Consider the following 23,097-nt stretch of genomic DNA (forward strand, 5'->3'; position numbering starts at 1 on the left):
GAAGGCGGCTCAATCTCGTGCGCGCAAGGGAGCAAAGTGGGGAGGAAGCACGCCGTCTTCCGTCGAGCGCAACGCTCCGGGTGGAGGGGAGGGAGGGCGTCTGTGACGTGGACAGAGTCCTCCGTGCACTGTGTTTTCGCGGCTTAGTTTGCGTTGGTGCGAGAGGTAGCACGAAGGTCAATTCGCTCGCTGCTGCGGCCGCGCTTCTTCACTACAGCATTTTGACAGGTAGTTCCCGCGGTCATCGAGTGAAATGTGTTCACGTTTGCTTGGCGCGCGTGACACCATGCTTGTTAATTTAGTTAGTAAGCCTATGCTTACAAATTTATACGCCGGATACTACTACTACTACTACTACTACTACTACTACTACTACTACTACTACTACTACTACTACTACTATCCTTCCTTTGTATAGCCGTCGACTAATTTGCTATCGCAATCGATGCTTCGCCTTCCGGGCAAAACTGCGACTTTTTTTATATCTACATTTCCGCCTAATTGCAAAACGTGACGTTTTTTTTTTTTTTTGTTCTCCCCTTACAGTTATTCGGCTCGTGGGGTGGCCTCCGCTGAGAGAAGGCGTGACACGGACGCATACGGGTGTCACTAAATCAGACCATGTCGAAAAAGAAAGTATGCATTGTGGGCGCCGGGTCGAGCGGTCTGACGTGCGCTCGCCAGATGCTCGACTACGGCTTCGACGTGGTGCTGTATGAGCGGTCCCCGGACATCGGAGGCCTCTGGGCGTACCACGATGATGACGTCGAGGGACGGGCGTCCGTGATGCGCACCACCATAATCAACACCAGCAAAGAGATGAGCGCGTTCAGGTAAGCCACGCCAGCAGAGCCCTGCATTATATAGACGTAGGTTCCTCCACTTGACATCCCACCTTGACAGCATGGGGAGTATGGGTGGGTTTTATAAATATCCCTTGTGAAACGGGGAGGAGGAACATTTTACAACGACGCTGTATATGGCTAGGGTTCCATGTGCTTTTCGTGCCTGTGCGTGAACAATAATAATAAAAAAAAAGGTGAGCGTGAGCCGATCCCGGAATAATACAATGCCGGGTCGACCCGCAGTGGAGGTGAAACAGGGTTCAAGCATTCCGCCCCTAAAAGAAGTAATAATAATAATAATAATAATAATAATAATAATAATAATAATAATAATAATAATAATAATAATAATAATAATAATAATAATAATAATAATAATAATAAATGACAAAAAATCAAGAAGCACTGTTCCAAGTCCATGGGTATAGTGGAATCGTTTGTCAACAGCACATGGACTCACGAGCAAGAGCTAGGTTTTGCCATATACACAAAGAACAAAATGTATGTACAACCATACACCCTTGACTCGCAAGAGGATGTCAGTCTCATACAAATGAAAGACGGCATTGCGATATCCACTGTGTATATATCTCCAGGTACACCCAAGTTTGCTATCAAGAAGTTCATGACTCTGCACTTTGCATGGATTAGCAGTGGTGACACAACCCCTGTGATCATCGTTGGATACTTCAATGCGGGCATTTCAAAACCAGAAAAGAAATGGTTCACTCAGTTTGTGCTAGAAGAGATTGGTTTCAAGTGCCACACCAATCTAAATCACTCACCCACTCAACAACGGTCGTGTATAGATTTAACTTTGCCTTGTCTAAGGTTGTAACTGAACCAATCAATATAAATCACATAAATCACAAAGCTATTGTCACTACCATTACCAAATGATCAAAATAAATACATTTACTCTTGTATAACCCTGTGTGATGTGCTACAGCTTCGCTGGTCATCCACCTTCACAGTGTGGAATGTTTTGTTTGTGTCCGTCCACCACTTTGCGTTAAACTACCATAGTCACAATTGAAGACCAACTAGCCCAACAGTCAGGCGTCTTGAAGAACATTTTTGTCTTGGAAAACTCTATAGATCAGTCACACAACCAGATAACCAAATAATGAAACTAGATAATCAACCAATTGATCAACCAAACAAACGTTCTCGCGATCTTCTTCCGGTACCCAGTGTGGTCCAACCAATCCAAACTGCCTCTCCTTCGCGCAATTTTCCCGTCACGCAGTGACTTCCCACCCCCGAAGGACCTCCCTAATTACATGCACAACACCAAGATGCTGGGCTACTTCCGGAGCTACGCCGACCACTTCGGCGTCACCAAGCACGTGAAGACGAGGCACGACGTGGTGCAGGTGACACCAGCCGCCGACTACGAGAAGACGGGCCGCTGGGACGTGCTCGTCAGGGACCTTGAGGCGAACACCGACCGAACGGAGACGTACGACGGCGTGGCCGTGTGCGTGGGCCACCACGTGTACCCGAACGTGCCGCACTTCAAGGGGCAGGAGAAGTTCCGCGGCCGGATCGTGCACACGCACAGCCTCAAGAACGCCGACACGTTCAGGGACCGCCGGGTAGCCGTGGTTGGCATCGGAAACTCGGCGGTCGACGCCGTCGTTGACGCCAGTTACGTTGCCCTCGAGGTAAGCATGACGTAACCGCTTCATTGCGACTGCGTCAAGTAATTTTCTTAATATCGAGACCGCATGCACAGATCACTGCATGCGCGTGTGAACCCGCTTCTACATCCAGCTCGCAGGTTTCAAGAGTCCTTGCAGATTTGCCGAAGAGACGAATACACGAGGATAAAGAAGACGCATAAACAAACTCACGAAGCGTTGATTTTGAGCGTTGTTCTTTGAAGAAAAAAAAATACAACAGCTGCTACAGGAGGAAAGGCCAGTTATCTTGGAGGTAGTCTTGTGTGCAAGGAATGTCTTGAGGGTAGCAAAATATTCAGTGGAACGCCAGCGCATATCTCCGCAAGCTAGTGGAAAGTAAACCTCAGAACCGGTACTACAGTGTGGACACTATAGTACCGTGGACATGGCTGGAGAAGCGACTTACTTCAACCTTATATTGCAACATGTGCCCTTAGTTAAATGGCCAAGCAATAATTAGTTTTGAGTGTGGCTAATATTTATCAGTAATTATCACAGGTTTACTGACATTTAACGCCACTAATAATGAATTGCGGGAAAAGAAATGAATCATCACCGTTGCACACTGCTTTAAATATGATTGGCGCTGGCTTCACTGAAGCAGGAGGTATATCTATATAGATGAAGGTTTGAAGCCTGAGCTTTGACCTAATAGTTTACATGTGTTTAGCTTTACGCGTAAACTTGTTCACACGTGTTGAAACTTGTTCACACGTGTTTAAACTCGCAGACGTACCTGTCCACGAGAAGAGGCGCCTGGGTGGCCAAGCGCGTCGGCCCCAACGGCATGCCCATCGACATCTTCCTAGCCACGCGGCTCAAGAACTACATGATGCGCGCTCTGCCCGAATCGGTGACCAATGATTATGTGGAGAACATCTTGAACGGGTTCTTCAACCACGAGGTCTACGGACTCAAGCCCAAGCACCGCTACAACGCGCAGCACCCGACCGTCAACGACGCGCTGCCCAACCTCATCCTCAGTGGCAAGGTTCGTGTGAAGAAGGACATCGTCGAGTTCACAGAAGACGGCGTGCTCTTTGAAGGTGACGACAAGGTGAGCGAATGTTGCCGGCCAATGACAAAGCACACGCGGAGGGACATCAGATGGGGATCACGGAGGAGGCCCCCTTCTGGGGTCGAATTCACGAAGCTTTTAACGCGATAGCGTTAAGGGCCTCGAGCCGCAGAAAATCCGGCGCCGGCGCCGGTGGCGGCGTCCGTGGCGGAGAAAATCATCCCCAACCAATCCGACCGCGCAGGCCCTCTGCGTGGCGCAACGTGTTAACGAAGAAGAAAATCCCGAACCAGCCCGACCGTGCAGGCCCTCCACGGGGCGCAAGGTGTTAGTGAACAAAAATTGAATTTCTCACAGTAAAATCCGTCAGAAAAATGGCAAAGTACGACTTAACCCCAACCTACAAACATGGTTGCATCGGACTGTTACTTGAATGTACGAAAAAGCATAATTCTGCTATGAGGGAACTCAAACAGAAACCCCTTTTCCAGTATATCTACCATACCAACATCGGCGCGCTCGGGTAGGGTACTTGCGAAAATCATATGCAGATGGCGCTCGCATCCTCGGCAGGTCAAATTGGGACTTAGCCATCCTAATGCGTTTTGGACACGCGTGCGTAAGGGGCAATGGCAAACAATTAATAAAATAATAAAAAGGCTCCTAGGGCCTTCACATTTTTTAATATAAGATTACTTATATTGCCTTTGGAAAAACGTCTTCCCAGCAATGCATTTCTGTTTAAAAGTGAAGCCAACTTTAAGGGGATCGGTGTAAGCTTGGTCTTTGTAAGCTGGCTTTCCCAGGTTCTGTGTTGCAGTGAAGCCTACTCATAAAGAAAAATGCGATCCGAACGGGGCCCGATAACACTATCGCGTTCCACTCTTAAAGGCGGAGCTTAAGCGTCCTCCAATTTTTTGTTCGTAAGTGCCCTTTGCCATGAACCAGCTGGCTTGGCTAATGATACATTGGGTAAAAATTTCTCTTACGGACTATTTTAGCGCAAGACGTTTTTGTGATTGGGGACCCTGGGTCTTTTTTCTGATTGGCTGACTCGACATTGCACGTATAACTACTTACAACCGCCTCCAAGAAGCTTCCGTTAGGTTGCATCAGTCGCAGCAGCCGTGTTTCCGCCGTGATGTACGATGCCACGTCCGATACGATGTGCGACCTGTCTCAAAAATATAGCTGCTCGCACAGTTCGATTCTCGACGAGCCTGTGTCATCTAACCACTTGGGAACTTTTGGGATGTGGATGTAGGTGCTGTACGAGTCGAACGTGGCATCGCATGGGGAATCACATACATTGTAGTATCATTTTTTTTTTGTTGCTGCAGTGAAAACCTGTTCGTTCTTCCGGAACTCGGTGCGTCAGAGGCGTACTTTAAGGTCACGACGTAAAAATAGATATTTCGGTAAGTTTGCACAAAAGTGCTTATGAATATCGATGTTCATATGCTAAACAACACATTAATTTAATCAGTAACGATCATCACTTATGGTGAAAAAAGAATGTCGTTCCTGTGGTAAAATATGAGTGATTAGGTATTGGTTAACTTAAGTGAGTGGCCGGTGCCTGGACTGTATACTGTGCCTGCTGAAAACAATGCCAGCGTCATCATGGAGAGATCTCGGGTCTGAGCATTGTTGATGACGTGTGGCGTTATGCAGTCTATAGCATGGGTCAGAGCCCACAGAACATGTACAGAACTCGACACGGCAGCGCGCTACAACGCCTTGAAGCAACGTGGTCGCGAGGATGTATACGGCGCAGCGCACAGAGCTACATAAACAGTGAATTTGGGGAGGGAGCCTCTAGGGTGACAACTCTTTAAAAAGGCATTTGATGCTTCAGGCGACCCTGCTGGACGACGTCATCTTAGCCACGGGATACCAGATCAAGTTTCCTTTCCTGCCGAAGGACGTGCTGTCCGTAGTGGACAACCAAGTGCAGCTGTACAAGTACGTCTTCCCACCCCACTTGAAGCATCCGAGTCTGGCCATGATTGGGCTCATCCAACCAATCGGCGCCATATTCCCCATTGCCGAGTTGCAGGTGAGTCTGTCTGAACTATTGAAGAACGCAGCATAAGACAATATATAGCGCCGGCGTAGACGTACAAGGTCGGTCCCAAAAGTTTGTGCAGTTCGTTAAAAAATTTCATTTCATAAACTTTCAGATACATCAACGTGTTCATCTTCAAAATACTCCCCATTAGACACAACACCTCCTCTTCCATTGCTGGAAGCAACCTTGGGAGTCCTGTTAAGCGTTTCAGCAGCGATGTCGTTTCTTTTTGAATTATGGTCACATCCCTGCAATGCCGTCCCCGGAGCCTCAGTAAATCCAGTTAATAGGAAAGGTTAGCAGAGTTAGCAGAGTGATGGAGTTTCGGGCCAAAAACTCACGCACTATTATTGCAGAGTATGCATGGACATTATCATGGTGCATAAACCAGCGTCCCTCTATCGACAAATTTGGTCGCTCGCGGCTTACTCGATCTCTCAGACGCTCCAGGACCTCCACCTAAGAAGTTGTCTTGACTGTTTCATCATGAGATACCGATTCGTGAAAAACATCATAAACTTGATTTTCAGTTGCATTTTTAAGTGAAACTATATCTTCGTCACATTTTTGGCTCAGGAGTCAATAGTTTCGGTACTATCTTGGCGGAAACATTTCTAATTTCCAAAATATCAGACAGAATTTTTATAACGGAAGAATTTCCCAAAGCAAGTGCTCATGTTATCATTCTAACAGTCATTCAGGGTAGCACAAGAGAACACACACGATCGATGATTCAACTTCGCAAGAGGTGGATGGAGAAGCACTCTGGTCTTGCATCGTCCTTGGGGTCTTTACGGCCTCCCCGAACACGCTAAACTCACTTGAACAGTTCTTTCCTTTCGGACATCCTTTCCATATACCTTTTGCAACATAAGATTAATTTCTGCGCCAGTGTTGCTTAATTTCACGAGAATTTTGACCTTGGTTCTTTGTTCCCTCTGTTCATCGATATAAAGATGGAAGTCTAAAGATTGATTGCACAAAAAGTGCATGCATAAGATTATGTCTTGTCATACAGCTGTCCGGCTCGTACGTGCTACAGGTCAACATCTCCCACTCTTCCACTCCAACCTCTCACACTTTTTTGGCACATGACACACTGTATTAACTTTTGGTGCAGACCTCGTACACCAGATGTCAGCGGGCGCGGCAGTAACAACGCCGATGGCAAAATCTTGTGCGCCACAGTGTTCAACTAGAATGTACTAGAACCATTTTTACGCGGAACGACTAACTTAGGGTAGTTAATAAGATCGCCAGAAATACCGCGTGTTTAGGCCTGCAAAACACTAACATAGCGAGTCATCGCAACAAGAGTTTCGCGTGCTTCCGAAATATACGGTGTCGCCAGGTGTAGGGTGTTTGGCGCGGACTCACCTCTCACGACTGCACATATCCACAAACTAATGCCACGAAGGATTGCACAGAAAACCTGATAGCGCATATGCGAAGCCTTGTCAACGATCTAGCCGTTTTTGCTGACGGAGTTTTAGTTACCCTGACAGTATATTTGGTCTGACTTTCGCATGCACAGAGCCGCTGGATGGCCGAGCTGCTGTCCGAGAAACGCTCGTTGCCCTCGGAGGAGGCCATGTTCGAGAACATCCGCAAGAAGCGAGAGCACATGCGGCGCCGCTACGTCGCGTCGCCGCGTCACACCATCCAGGTGGACTGGATCAACTACATGGACGAACTGGCCACCCAGATCGATGCCCGACCCAACATCCTCAAGTACTTCTTCACGGACAACGAGCTCTTCCGCGCGCTACTCGGACCCTGCGTGCCGTACCAGTTCCGGCTCGAAGGTCCGCACCCGTGGTCCGGCGCGCGGCAGGCCATCCTCGACTCGCGCTACAGGGTGATGTACCCGCTCAACGACCGCTGCACCTCCTTCAGGCGCAAGAACAAGCGCCCGTCAGCATTCCTCTACCTGTTCCTTTTCTTCTTCGTGCTGGCCGTTGCATACGTACTTTCTGGAGTACGGCAGTATTCCTAATAACTTCAACCGTCCTTGTTCATCTCCTCCCTAAGGACTCAAAATGCAAAGGATTTTTCGCTATTGCCATTGACATCCTAGAAATGGATGCCAGAAGTAGGTGATTTCCTCTGTTCCGTGCTGATGTGTTACAACGGGCGAACAAGGTACACCTTGCACCATAAACTCTGCATACGGGCTAGTCGTGCATACAGTGGAGTTGAGCTTACTGTTTACCGTGACATTTACGTTGCTGCGTATAATACACATTGTTTTGTTGAAAATAAAGTGATTATAGTTTCGTACTGACGCTTGCCGCAATTTTAGAAAGTGTTCTTTGTTCACACACATTCCTTTAAATATGCGTTCCTTAGCTGTACTTGTCAGATCACGGCAACTAAGAGCTGTGGCCCAATAGAACTGTGTACCTTGATTTCTCGCTTACCGACGACGACGTCTTTCCTACTGGAACCGCCGTACGCAGAATAATCTATGTTACTCCTAAACTAGTTCGACGGCATCGACCGCTAACACCGACATGGGATGCGCACGCGAGTGACTGACATTGATCATTCACACCCCGAAGAAGCCTTATATCCATACTCTCGCAGAAGCCACAATCGGTTACGCACATCGTAAGTTTCGGGCGAAACTGCGACTTCTTTTTGAAGTAACAGCATCTGAAAACTGCGCATAGAAAGTATAATCGTCCCCGTTTTACCGGCACAATAACCTAGCGTTGTAGCCGAGCACAAGGTTCCCTTAAGTCAGCATGTAGTGATTTCGATAGAATGTGCCTCTTCGATAGATGAAACAGCCGCAAAAACTTATTACCCTTCGAAAGCGAACATTTTATCACAGAAGGTGCACATTTTCACGGTGCCGAAATGATACTCCGTTTATAAATGACTGGTCTTCGGACAACAATGTACACTATTGCATTGCCGTGAAGGTACTAATTTGCACCCCATTAACACTGTTGTGGTAAACGATATGCAAAATGAACTTCGTCTACAACTATCAGCCATAACCATCACGGCGGCTCAGTGGAGCCATACCCGGTGGCGGCGCCAAAATTCAGATAAGGAAGAATGGCAAAAGCACTTGTTACCGTGCTTTAGAAGTACAGTAAGAAACCCCAGGTGGTCAAAATTAATGCGGCCTTTCCTTACAGTGTGCCCCGTAATCCGCTGTGCAGCTTAGGGATGTTCAATAGCATAATTTCATTTTAATTAATAGTCATAGTGATGCATGTACGAAGCAGTAGCATACATAAATAAACAATCCGTTGCACGATAACTTCACTGTGCCTGATGCCTTCGAAGTGTCTGCTGCCTCCTTTTGCTGCTCTCAACTTTATAAGGCCCAGCTTTTGCATGTTTATGTGCATCATCACAGCCCAAAGTTCCTGCCGTAAAGGTAAGTATAAAAACAACGAAAAAGGAAACTTCAGTTTCACTTAAGACCCATGACATCTGCGTTAAAACGCGATAATTTCAGTGGGCTGCCTTTTTTGCATTTCCCGTAGTGAAATGTACGCACGCAGCTTCTACAGTGTTAAAAATATGCTAGGAACTAATTTATAGTCATACCTTTCACTGAATAAATTGTGCTCAAACGAAGTTTTTTTTTTCTTTTTTGTACACATTGGAGATGGCCCCGAAATACATGAGCTCACTCATAATCGCGTCTCATTCATTCTCACCTGTTAAATAATTATGAGTGCTGAATTTCTATCGGCGCCTGATCACTGGCCTTATTACACGCAACACGCGTCCACAGTCTAGCAACCGAGATGTAATGCTAATCGCGCAACACACACACTGTCGTCTGTTGCTCTACGCAAAAATCGGCCGATATCGTAGCACTAAAAACGTGGTGCACTTCCATGGAAAAGCCGATATTGTTCATCACACAATCCATCACAGACCAACATGGTTCACGTTCGCAAGTAAAAAATGGCCAGTGTCGCCGATTTTCATCATGCAGTTTAACACACACTGATGTTCTTCGACACACACTACTGCTGCTAATCTGGCTGACTAGAGAATTGTGGAGGTTTACGTAAAAAAATACAAGAAAACAAGAAAACACGCGTCCATGTGGCGCTCACTTACACTAAGCACTGCGCGACTGCACCACACAGAAAGCCAGTGGCGACTGTTTTGCCAACCAGGGTCACTGCACGCGCGCCGGTGACGTCACGCTGTGACGTCGCCGGCGCGGTGTGACGTACCCGAGGAGAGAGCTATCGGCAAAACGTGTCCTAGATCGACAGAGCGAGCGTGAGGGAGAGGCTTCTTCTCCGGGACAGCGCACGGTGCGTACACGTTTTTCCTCTACTCAGCAGGCCCTTTCGTTTGCGCATCGCTCGGACTTGGGGCGCGGCACCTACGGGTGCCAAGTCCTCTTCCCATCTGACAGCGGCAGTTGAGCTTGTCTGCGGTGCCTTGCACCTACTAGGAGCGCATACCTTGTGTTGCTCCTTTTCCGAAGGCTAAGACGAAAATCGGTGCTTAGTGACGAGAGCTATGCGTCTTCGCGTTCGCACGACCAAAAACGTCCCCAGAGAGAAATGTCGGCACGTTATGATGAGGAAATCTTACCTCTGTATAGATACTTGTTGCTGGCGAATCTTGCCTCTGTCGTGGCTCAAAATTTGCGTTTGTGTAAATACTAAGAAGGACCCGCTTTGCTTCGTCGCCTTAACTTCCGGCCAAACGGAATATAGTGGCCGATACAGAGCGTGTAATGACAAAGCGTCAGTTTTTTGTCTTCAGTGGTTGGCCCGTGTCATTGGGGCGCACGTAACATAGGTTAGGCTATGCGTCTTCGGCGCGTAGCCAATGGCACGGTAGTCGGCGACGGGATGAGTAGGTGCCACATGGGCATGTATGCGCCGCCCAGCCATGAACAAGAACTGCAGCATAACGTGCAATTGAACAGTTAACACTAAACCAATTCGCAGTAATAACGTGTCATTATTCATTGGTCTACGCGTCCGCTAAAGCGGCATCTACCTAAGCACCCACTTCCGAGCTACACGCCGGGTCGCTTCGCTTCCTTGGCAGGTAACCTCTGTGTCAAGCGTGGTGGCAAAACATAAAGCAAAAAAAAAAAAAATTCAAAGGGCACTTAGTTATCCCTACGTAAATGAATCCGAAAGCATTGCGACCACCGCGCGATGCCTATGCTCTTTTAGTCGTTGAGTAGATACAAGACCGAAATGTTTTGATGCATTGTGTAATTGCGACAGCCAACGGTGTTCGTCACAAGGTGCGCACAACGCGAGGTCGTGGGTTCGAGTGCTGCAATTAACTCTACCTTAATTATCATCGCCTTAATTAACACCAATAATCATAGGTTCGGCTCCCACCAAAAAATAATTAAATTATCGGGTTTTACGTGCCAAAACCACGATCTGATTATGAGGCCCGCCGTAGTGGGGGACTGCGGAATAATTTGGACCACCAGGGGATCTTTGACGTGCACCTAAATCTAAGTACACGGGTATTTTCGCATTTCGCCCGCATCGAAATGCAGCCGCCGTGGCCGGGATTTGATCCCGCGACCTCGTGCTCAGTAGCCCAACACGACTCCCACCAAAGGTAATGGGTTCGAGTGCCTTAATTAACTCTATCTTAATTAACTTCGCCTTAATTAACATCAAAGCTCGTAGGTTCGGCTCCCACCAATGGTCGTGGATTCCAGTGCCGTAATGAACTCTATCTTAAATGAACATGTGCGTTAACTATCTCTACCTGAGTTAACTGTTTCTTAATTAACTTCGCCATAATTAACACCAATGGTCGATGGTTCGTCCCCCACCACAGGTGGTGGGGTCGAGTGCCTTAAGTAACTCTTATCTTAATTAACTGTGTCATAATCAACTTCACCTTAATTAACACCAAAGGTCGTGGATTCGACTCCCCCAATTGTCGTGGGTTCGAGTGCCGTAATGAACTCTTATCTTAATTAAACCTGCCTTAATTAACTTCGCCCTAATTCACTCTGCCTTAATTAACTTTACCTTAACTGATGCCATCAAATGCCTCGATTGGCTCACTTAGGCTCACTTGACTTTTTGTGAACTTCACCTTAACTGATGCCATCAACTGCCTCGATTGGCTCACTTGGGCTCACTTGACTTTTTGGGCCATCGTGGTCACGCCGACGCCGACAACGCCGGATTTTCCGCCTCGTGAGCCATATAATGCTGTCGCATTAAAAAGAACAGGCACTGTAGAAGGGAAATGGGAAATGATATAGTAATGCAGAAACATAAAGAAATGAAAGTAAAATAATTTTTAAACACGGAATTTAAACACAGGACCACTCAGTCTCGAGCCGAATGCATTTGCGCGGCGCCACGGAGAACTGGCTTATTCCGGAGCATTTGTCAGCTGCCGCGAAGTACAGCTCGGCTAGGAACAAACAGAGCAAAGCGCGCCTTCCTCCGCTGTGCTGTAGTACCCAGGGTAAGGCAGATTTCGAGGAGCAGAAGTCTCCACATGTCACATGCACAACGCTCGGAGACAGTGCTCGGGCAAACGCGAGAAGGAAGGTCTCCTGTTCCTAGTGCTCGTGCGCACGTGGTCATACTACGCCGAGCCGCACTTATCGGAGGTCCAAACCGACAGAGATTTCTCTAGCTCTCGCGAGCGTCTGGACCATCGGTCATCGCGAGGGTACACAACATAGCCACGGGGACACTTTTAACGCGATAGCGTTAAGTATAAACCGCATGCAAGCGATCTTGCGCGCGACAGCGACGCGATGGAGATGGCTGTCGGGTTCGCTCGTCGCCTACAAGTCGTACCGCATGCGAGCGACGACATTGAGCGACGTCTCCCCGGTGTTGCCGGTATGAAGGGCAGCAAGGACGCGCCGAAACAGGCGTGACGCGTGCGTTATTAATTTAAGTTGATGTGTTTTACTGTAAAGAACAGCATAAATATTTCTAAAGGTCTTGCACCAGGTTCTTATCCGTGCACGTATCCAAATCTAGTCGTTTGCTCGTTCCGTACGACAATCGGTAGTACGTGACTGATGTTCATCCAGTTCCGGCATCGCGCTATTGGCTAGTCGCTCATAGCACTTCCGCGCGGCGAGCAACGAATTCTAGATTTGCAGAACCGATCGCGATCGAGCGACAGGAATGAGCGATCTGTTCACGCGACGGCCCGTTTCGTCGCTCGAAGCCGTCGCTCGTCGCCGTCGCTCGTCGCCGTCGCGCACAAAATTTCTCTCATGCGGTTTGGGCTTTAATTAAGGGCCCCGTGTTGCAGAAAATGCGGGGTCGGCGTCGGCGTTAAGCATCGGCGTCTGGCGGAAATAATCATGCCGAACCGCATCCCGAACCACCCCGACCCTGCGCGTGGCGCAAGGCGTTAGTGAACAAAAATTGAATTGCTCAAAGTAAAATCCGTCTGAAAAATCGTAAAGTACGACTTCACCACAATCTACAGACGTCATAGCGCCGGATTGTAATATGAATATACGAGAAAAAAAGCCTGATAAGCAGCCAATTATTTTTAATGCTATCGTGTTCCACTCTTAAAGGCGAAGTGTTCTCCAATTCTCATGGTGTTTTGCTGTACACTATATTTTCTTCCGTGCGCAGCGCTCTGTGGGCATTTTGCAGGTTGAGCACGCGCACAGCGGCGCGGTAGATTACGAGAGGCGACGGCTGACGCGGCCCTGAGGCTCGCTATAAGCCCGAACCCGCGGTGGTTGGTACTCCAGCAAGATAGGATACCCCCACAGTCTCAATGCAGGTGTATTGTGGGTTTAACCAAAGATTTATTTGAGTGAAGGGGAGGAAGCATTTTGCTGTGGGCAGGCGCGAATCCGCAATTATCTTCAAGATGAACTTGTACTCTTCTAATCTCCCTAAGTATACCTTCACCCTATTGAGCCTCCATCGCAATTTATCGCTACGGCTGAGCTGGTTTTTAAATGCCGATGAGATATTACGAGCAAAATAAAACTACGCGTTACCCACAGATGCGTGTGCTGCAAAGTCCACCGCTATTAGTCTTCCTTTGCCGCATTAGTGACCAGTGCACCTCCGCACCGCTCGGCCTCTGCGATTATGCTCGATCAAATCTGACTACTGACCTCTGTGCAAGATATACTCGCATCTGCTCATAAATACGTATGAGGGGTATGAGCCGTTACTTAAGGGGGTATGAGCCATGCATTCATGAGCAACTGACGACGTGTCCTAACCTGTTTGAGCAACGCCGCCGCGAACGCGCTCGGGAAAGGACTCGTCGTCGACGTGCCGATTCTAGCGTGAGGGCTTCCGAAGCCCAGGCGAAACGTCAGCGAAGAGCCGCGGACCCCGCGTTGAGGGAGCGCGATGTTGAGGCCAAACGTCAGTGTCGTCTTGCCCTCCAGGAACCCGACAACGGCGGTGCACGCCTGGACAACGCTAGCACCAACTTCACCGGCGCGACGGGCAGGTTTCAACGCGAGTTTCTCAACCGAAACGTTCATGATAGACATGTTCGGTTGGGTGATGCCCAACGACGATACGTTCATTCTCATTGTGAGGGCATTATTCACTACAGCAGACCCACCATAGTCACAGCTTCGCTTACTTCCATCTTCACAGTAGTGAAAGGGCTCCGTATCTTATTTTAGTCATCGTTACCGAACGCAACACAATAGGAAATGGTTACAAGTGATGAAGGTAACCAATCTAAGAAACTATATACAGAAGAGAAACCACATGCACAGAATGTATATAGGAGTATCGCTCTCTACTAAATAAAATATTACCATGCCACCTGACGCTATAAGTATAGCTAACAGGCGTTCACAGTGCAGTGTAGCAAGTGGGCGCAGGAAACAATGCGCGACGTGCTCCGTTTTCACTGCAACGAACACTGGCACCGCATATAACAAGTGCACTTCATCTCTCCCACCTTCGGCTGCGCGGTCTCGTTGCTGGGTTTACCTGCCCAGAATCTACAAAGTTCCCACGCTTCCACTACGACCTCAAGTTACAAAGAGTGCCGTACACTTCAGTACTTAAGAAACTTTTCCTATTGTCCTGTCTGCGAAAAGGGCTGAGAATGACTTACTACACGGAACAAGCATATGAAGCCAGCAGACAACGATGCTAATGGAAGCAATGAGTAATAATTGTTTTTTTTTTTTTGCTGAAGTTCATATTCAGCTATATATTAGGATTAACATTGCGACAAAGTTCACATTTGAAATAAACGAAAAAGGAAATGAAAGTTGAAGAAACGGCAACTGTACCACAGGTGGGTGCCGAACCCACGACCTCCGCATGACGCGTGTGGAGCCTGCGTGAAGCCTGCAGTATAGTGGGTGTCCCACATCCGTCGTCCTGGCTACGATTCGCGCTTGCTGAGACTTACGGGGCTAGGTTATAAACACGTGCACAGACATGCGCAAGGAAGTTAGCGCAGACAGCGCCGTCGCCGTAGCTCAGTTGGTTGAGCACGGCACGTGTCTGCGACACGAGATACTTTAATTCTGCATGTTGTGTGTTTTGTGTGCGTTGTGTGTCTTCCGCACGTCCTGCGTGTGTCTTTTCGTTTATCATCGCGTACATCTGGAGTAGCATGTAACAGCTGTGTCACGAAGCAAACCACTACACTTTTCACCAAGGAGTATCTCTCTCTTTGCACGTGTCATGCGGAGGTTGTGTGGTCTGGCTGTCATAGGAAAAAAAAAAAAGAAAAAATCTTGCACTTTCATTTCTGATGAAATTCTGATGAGGGTAAATTTCCGATGAAGTTCGTATTCGCAATAAAGAAATATGGAAATGAAAGTGGAAGAAGAAGAACGTAAACTTTATTATAAAAATTTTATCGATTTGATAATAAAGTTAAGTTAACGTAAGCTTTATTATCAAACTCTTATCGATTTGATAATAAAGTTTACGTTCTTCTTCTTCCACCTTCATTTCCATATTTCTTTAGTGCGAATACGAACTTCATCGGAAATTTACCCTCATCAGAATTACATTATACAGTTTGTGAGAAAATTATGTTAATTCCTCCTATGTCTTCCTTGGATTGATGTGGTTGTTACTAAAAAAAAGCAAGCCCTTCGATTTTCCTTGTCTTCACACATGACTACTCGTATAATGAAAAACTGCATCTGCGTCGAGCTCCACGATTTCATTGTCTCTTTATCACTAGTCAGACAGACTTGAGTCTCAGAGGCAATAAAGTTTATCTCTCTCCCTACAGTCAGGCGTGGGTCAGCGGTTTGTGGTGCCGGGGCTTGCTTACCCCGCAAGTTTTCCAAACCCGCCCCGAGAACACCGCTTCCCTTTAGAAGCGCACGAGGTGAGGAGACCAAAACAATGCGCACGGCCATTCTCCACTTCATCGCTCGACCGAATTACGTACGTGCGAGATAAAGTAATCACCGCCACAATCAGTTCTTGGCCCGTACGGGCTATTGGGTGTCCTGGGGCCGATACAACGACGTGTAAACACCTTTTACAGCCATAGCTGTTATGGACTGTAGGTGCGCGTCAACTACGGTGCAGTCCCATTGTAAAGACCGGATTTAGAGCGAAAGAAGAGCGCTCTTGGACGCGAGTTTATAAAGCGTTGTCCCAACGAATCAGGACTAACTTCACAGACCAGCGCCTCAGTTTTCTGGATCCTCACTAAAAACTCAGCCATCCGTGAGGCTTACCACAGCATGACGCAACTGTACAGTGTGTCGTCTATGGCTTGCAGTAGTATTCACGAATGCTTACAATCTTATTTCCTCATCAGAATGGCCGGCACTCCAGAATACGAAGTTTGTGGATGCAAAAAGACGATTGCGCATCTGTTATGTGAGCATTCTCGATTCCCTGCACAAAAAATACAAGGATCCTCTAACAGGCTTTATACACCCGACAATTGTCCCCCTCACGCCAGTGTCCTTGAACGGCGAAGCTGTTTAACCTGGGCGTGTGCCGTCAGGTGTAACGCCGAAATGTGGGCCGATCCTGGTGGTAGTCCAGAAAGGGTCCAAGCGCAATGGCACATACCCCTGTCAACTAGCGAAGCTGTTTAAGCTCGAGGATGGTCCGTCGAGTGTACGCCGCAAAACCTCCGCGGGCGATGACGTCACCATGCGTCGCCTAGCAACGCTTCGCCCCAGCTGCGCCCACTGCGCGGAGCCCCGCCACAGCTTCGTGATCCGTGGCGTCATCGCGAGCGCCACATCGCTTCGCCTTAGCTTAGCCGAGCCATGACGTCATCGCGTCGTGCGGAGTGGTTGCCGCGGTTGCGAAGAGGCGGAGCTAAGCCGTGACCTCACTGCGCCGACCCACGGGATATATAACTCCGCGTCGCCGCCGCGGCGACACAAAAGCTCCGCCGTCTCCGCGCCGAGCACATCGCCGCGAAGATGGGGCGGCCGAAGAAGAGTGTCACTCCCGAAGAAGAGGAAGCGCGGTGCGAAAGCCGCCGCGCCGCCGCTACTCGAGAGCGAGTGAGACGACTTCGGTCCAATCCCGAGTATCGCGCCGCCGAAGCGGCGGCGAAACGTCGGCGATTCGCAGAAGATCCGGAGTTACGAGCCCGCGAAACCGAGCAAAAGCGTTTGAGCGTCCAGATACTTTAATGACCGAGTGTTCGTTGCTCCTTGGGCTGTCGATGATTCCGGGGTGATCTTGCGTAAAACGTGGCCGAGTCTCGAAACATAACCTCGCAAAAACTTCGCCGAACCGAGATAAAGCTAGGTGGGGTCGCCAGCTTCGCTGTTTGCCCAGTCTTGGCACTATATAAATATACACTTAAATCTCGTTATAACGAAGCCGTACGTGCGCCCAATTTTTTTCGTTATAACCATTAGTTCGTTATAGCCACTGACTAATTATTATACGGCTAATTACAGGTAAGTCATCACGGACGTATTAGCTCCCGCCGTAGCCGAGTTGCTGTATCTACAGTAAAGTGCTAATCGAAAAACAACGAAAAACTTAAACAACGAAAAACACAAGAGTTGATTTTATTGTGCTCGGCGCTAACCGCGTAGCCTTTCAAGTAGACGGCGCGAAAAAGTCTGTGATGCTTCGCTGCTGCATCGTCCGCAAGTGAAGGATGGCCTCAGCAGCTGCTGCTATCTCGATAGCAGCTGCTGCTGAGAAGTCTCTGGCTTTTCTCTGGAGTAGTGCCCCACTCACGGGCAAATTAGCAACCCGTGCTTCCAAAAACCACTTGAACAGCGCCTCTTCCACTGCTTCAAAGTCAGGAGACCGAAGCTTCTTCCGCGTACCTTTTACGCCGCGCGCAACAGCGCCAATGATGACTTCCTTGCTGCTGAGAATTGTAGAAAGTGGGCTCGGCGCGATGCCAAAGTTCTTGGCCACTTGCGTTTTCTTTGTCCCTGATGCAACAGCTCTAATTATGGCTGCCTTTTGATCCAGAGCGATAACTTTCCGTTTTCGTTTCGAGCAGCTGCTACAGTCAGTCATGTTCCGTAACCGGCAACACGACGTAAAAAGCAAACGGGCTGACCGACCTACGCCCGACCTACAAGTGCGCACAGCACGCTAACAGAAGTTAGGCTGGGCCAGCTTTGCTTGGCTAGCTTGGTCAGCTTGGCTTGGCTTGGAGCATTGCCGGTGCAGCGCAGCCGCGGGAGATTTAAACTGGTACATTAGGAGGCCCGCAAAGCACCGCGCATTTTAACAAATCAGTATTTTGTGTGCAAAGTGGGCGGTTAATTGTCATTTTATAACGAAAATTTTTTGTTATATCCCTTGATCAGTGTGAAACGTTTTCGTTAAAACTAAATTTTAGATGCATGGGTTTCTATGGGAACTTTCAAGGGGAATTAAGATTATTTCGTTATATCTATTATTTCGTTATAAACCGTTTCGCCACAACAAGATTTAAGTGTATACTAGTGTGAAGCTGCCCCAAATTTTTTCTGTGTTTAAGCACGCCCATCTTTCCAAATTTTTGCTGTGTTTTGTACCCTTATATATATATATATATATATATATTGATATGGGGTTTATTGGCGTTAGGTCCAGATCAAAGAGCACCCGAGCAGTTCCAGCCAAACGCCAGCGCGAGGCAAAACCAGCGACACCGATCCGTTCGTCTTTCTCTTCCTCACTTCAGCAGCCATGCGACCACAGCGACGCTTGTGCTAACTTCGTCATTACAATGGCCCCACGAGAGAAGACTAGCCATCCTGGCGACTCACGGTGACGACACGATAGAGGGATCGTAATACGGTTTAAGCCGGCTAACGTGCACAGTCTCGCGACCACGACGCCGCAGATCGTCAGACAGCGTGAGAGGTTCGACCACATAGTTTACAGCAGATGTACAGGCGACGATCCGGTAGGGTCCGTGGTATTTAGCCAGCAGCTTAGACGAAAGACCGGGAACGTGAGGCGGAATCCACAACCAGACGAGGGAGCCGACACGGAAAGTGGTAGGGCTCAGGTCGGTGTCATGTCGATTCCGCTGGTGGGCTTGACCTTCCGTCGTGAAGGTACGGGCAAGTTGGCGGCATTCTTCAGCGTACCTGGCTACTTCTGATATGGGTCGATATTCAGAGGCGTCAGGTTGGTATGGCAATACTGTATCGAGCGTGCACGAGGGTTCTCGTCCATACAATAAAAAGAATGGTGAAAAGCCTGTGGTTGCTTGAGTCGCGGTATTGTAAGCGTAGGTGACAAAAGGGAGAATCATGTCCCAATTGGAGTGGTCCGACGCGACGTATGCAGTGAGCATTTCGCCAAGAGTGCGATTGAAGCGCTCAGTTAATCCATTGGTTTGCGGATGGTACGCGGTTGATGTACGGTGGACGACGTGGCACTCGGCAAGGAGAGCTTCGACCACTTGGGAAAGAAAGACACGTCCTCTGTCACTGAGGAGTTCTCGAGGAGCGCCATGTCGAAGCACGAAATTGCGCAGGATGAAGAAAGCAACCTCACGTGCTGTAGCGGCAGGAAGGGCGGCAGTCTCAGCATACCGGGTGAGATGGTCAACACCAACGATTATCCACCGGCTTCCAGACGTAGAGCATGGGAGTGGGCCGTAAAGGTCGATGCCGACCCTATCGAAAGGCCGCGCAGGGCAAGGTAAAGGCTGAAGAGCGCCGGTCGAGCGTTGCGGAGGAATCTTGCGTTGTTGGCATGCTTCGCAAGCACGGATATACTTTAGGACAAAGCTGTACATACCGCGCCAGTAGAAGCGTTGGCGCAACCTTGCGTAAGTTTTCAGCACGCCTGCGTGAGCACTCTGTGGGTCGGCATGAAAAGCAGCGCAGATGTCAGAGCGCATGTGACGAGGTATTACGAGAAGCCACTTGCGACCACCCGGTATATAGTTGCGGCGGTAGAGCAGGTTGTCTCGCACGGTAAAATGAGAGGCTTGACGGCGGAGCGCGCGGGAGGGCTGATTGGCGGTGGAATCCGACAGAAGGTCGAGAAGGGCAACAATCCACGGATCCTTCCGTTGCTCCGAATGCATGGACTCGACGTTGAGCGCTGAGATAGCGGTGTACTGTGCCGAGAGTGACGCTGTATCGGGGGGTAGAGGAGAGCGAGAAAGGGCGTCCGCGTCAGAATGCTTGCGGCCAGACCTGTAGACCACTTGGATATCATACTCTTGAAGCCGCAGGGCCCACCGACCGAGGCGGCCCGAGGGATCCTTCAAAGTCGACAACCAGCAAAGAGCGTGGTGGTCCGTGACGACATAAAACGGGTGGCCATAAAGGTAGGGTCGGAACTTGGCAAGAGCCCAGACTATAGCCAGGCACTCTTTCTCAGTGGTTGAATAGTTGGCCTCGGCCTTTGTGAGGGTTCGGCTCGCGTAGGCGACAACATACTCGTGATAGCCAGGCTTCCGCTGCGCGAGCACCGCACCAAGGCCCACGCCGCTTGCATCAGTGTGCACCTCCGTAGGCGCCCGGGGATCGTAGTGCCGGAGAATCGGAGGAGCTGTGAGCAGCTGGCGTAGCGTCTGAAATGCGTCATCACATTCACGAGACCAGTGAGACATGTCGGTGCCAACGGTGAGAAGTCGCGTCAAAGGTGCGATAATGGTCGCGAAATTGCGCACAAAGCGACGAAAATAAGAACAAAGGCCGATGAAGCTCCGGAGGGTCTTCAGTGACGTCGGCTTAGGGAAGTCGGCGACAGCTCGAAGTTTCGCAGGATCAGGGAGGACGCCGTCTTTGGACACAACGTGGCCCAAGATAGTCAAGGTGCGAGCTGCAAAGCGACACTTTTTGATATTTAGCTGAAGACCAGCGTTCTTAAGACATGTCAAAACTTGGTGGAGACGTGAGAGGTGCGTCGAGAAGTCTGAAGAAAACACGACGATGTCATCCAGGTAGCATAGGCAAATGTTCCATTTGAGACCACGAAGTATGTTGTCCATCATGCGCTCGAAAGTTGCGGGCGCATTACAGAGCCCGAATGGCATGACGGTAAATTCATATAGCCCATCAGGGGTGACAAACGCCGTCTTCGGTCGATCGCATTCGGCCATGGGAACCTGCCAGTAGCCAGATCGTAGGTCCAATGACGAGAAGTACTCAGCGCCTTGTAAACAATCGAGTGCATCGTCAATGCGGGGTAAAGGGTAGACGTCCTTCCGTGTGATTTTGTTTAGGCGGCGGTAATCGACACAGAAACGAATAGAACCATCTTTTTTTCGCACTAGCACAACTGGAGAAGACCACGGACTCTGGGATGGTTGAACGACGCCACGCTCGAGCATGTCATTCACTTGGTCGCTGATTACACGACGCTCCGCCGCTGAAACGCGATAGGGGCGTTGTCTGAGGGGAGAGTGGGACCCGGTGTCGATGTGGTGGGAAACACTGTTCGTACGACCCAAGGCGTGTGCCGTACAGTCGAACGAAGAACGGAAAGTATCCAGGAGAGACAGGAGTTGCTCACGGTGCTCGAGGGAAAGGTTGGCGTCAACGCATGAATCAAAGACTTCGGTAGCCAATCGGGAGCTTTTCGGAAATGGTGTCATGGCGTCGAGCGAAAGGCCAGAAGAGGAGCCAGGCACGTCCAAACACTCCGACATGTCAATAGGTTCGACACAGCCGAGGCACTCGTCGCGAAGCAGAGTCAGCGGGTATTGGAACGGGTTGTCCACTAGCATAATTGTTGTACCAGCGGCTACGTCAAGAACGGCGAATGGAAGTGGTAGAGATTTGCGGTGAAGAAAAACAGATGAAGGCGTGAACAGTACCGAGGCGTCGGGCGCCGATGGACACAACAAAGCGACTGGTGTTGAAGTGCTTGGTGGCAGATCAGTATCGGCGGCGACAATAATTTTTAAGGGGGCGGGAGAGGCGGCAGGCAGAGTGGTGTTAACGACAGACAGAGCAACTTCGGCACGGGCACAGTCAATGACGGCACGGTGGCGCGACAGAAAGTCCCATCCCAGGATGACGTCATGGGAGCAAGAAGGCAGAACCAGGAACTCAATTGTGTAAACTACGTCCTGAATAACGATCCTAGCGGTGCATGCGGCTGAAGGTTCGATGGGCTCCGTGGTGGCAGTACGAAGTACAAGGCCAGAAAGTGATGTGGTGACCTTCCTAATCTTACGGCAAAGAGTCTCACGTATGACGGAAACCGCAGCGCCCGTGTCGATGAGTGCGAATGTAGCGGCTCCTTCAACCTGTATTTCTATAATGTTTTGCGGCGATAGCGGAGGTCTTGGGCATTTCGACAAGCGTGCAGCTCTTGCCTCCGAAGCTGCAGCATTTAGTTTCCCTCGTTGGAAGGCGGGCGACGACGCATCGGCGATATCGAACGGCGACGCGGTGATGGTGAACGACGGGGGCTGAAGTTCTGACGACCGGTCCAGAAGTTCGGCGATGGGTTCGAATCAGCATGCTGGTGGGATGCAGGTACCTGTGGGTCAACGACGACGTCCTGACGCGGCAGGCGACGGCGACAAAAGCGCGCCACATGTCCCGCGATACCGCACGAGAAGCATATCGGCCGATTGTCCCGCGTGCGCCAGGGATCTTGTGGCCGGAAGTACTGAGGGGGCATTTGAGGGACAGGGAGAAGCGCTGAGCGCGGTGGCGGCGCCGAGTAGGGGAGTGTCGTTGGTCTAGGACGCGACACGACTTCAGCGTACGTCAAAGGTGCAGCAATCTGAGCTGGTGCAGCAATCTGTTGGACTGGTGGAAGGGCCTCTGCAACCTGCTCGCGGATGGCCTGCTGCACGGCCGAGGACAAAGGTTGGACAGGCTCCTGGGTGAGAGGGAGCAGCGAGAGCTGGCGGGCGACCTCTTCACGAATGAAGGCTTTGATCTGAGGCAGGAGAGACCCGTCATCAGCCTGTCCGTGAGCAGTCACCAAACTGGAAAGGGAGGCCACTTGAGGAACAGTTTGGCGGGCGAGCGCTCGTTGCCGGCGTAATTCATCGAAGCTTTGGCAATATGTGACTACGGCTGCAACGGTGGTAGGATTCTTGGCCATGAGCATCTGAAAAGCATCGTCTTCAATGCCCTTG

General features: G+C 49.6%; 2 protein-coding genes across 8 annotated transcripts in view; one reads left to right on the plus strand and one right to left on the minus strand.

The window, feature by feature from the left end:
• The window catches only part of LOC119449908 (zinc finger protein 143), a 312,907-nt gene that overhangs the window by 64,242 nt on the left and 225,568 nt on the right, over positions 1–23,097 (minus strand). The gene's annotated exons all lie outside the window — the stretch shown is intronic.
• Positions 1–23,097, plus strand: part of LOC119449901 (flavin-containing monooxygenase 5-like) — a 144,649-nt gene that overhangs the window by 24,480 nt on the left and 97,072 nt on the right. For 3 of the 7 annotated variants that reach the window (XM_049665506.1, XM_049665508.1, XM_037713184.2), the window contains exons 2-6: positions 547–833; positions 2,095–2,512; positions 3,261–3,587; positions 5,407–5,607; positions 7,154–7,424. In XM_049665506.1, coding sequence (XP_049521463.1) covers positions 622–833; positions 2,095–2,512; positions 3,261–3,587; positions 5,407–5,607; positions 7,154–7,424 — 1,429 coding nt within the window. In that variant the 5' untranslated portion in view covers positions 547–621. Of the gene's footprint in view, positions 1–546; positions 834–2,094; positions 2,513–3,260; positions 3,588–5,406; positions 5,608–7,153; positions 7,892–23,097 lie in introns of those variants that run through there. The other 4 variants (XM_049665509.1, XM_049665507.1, XM_037713183.2 and 1 more) reach the window with 3 other exon arrangements.

The sequence above is a fragment of the Dermacentor silvarum genome, chromosome 4 (assembly GCF_013339745.2).
Source record: "Dermacentor silvarum isolate Dsil-2018 chromosome 4, BIME_Dsil_1.4, whole genome shotgun sequence".
NCBI lineage: Eukaryota > Metazoa > Arthropoda > Arachnida > Ixodida > Ixodidae > Dermacentor > Dermacentor silvarum.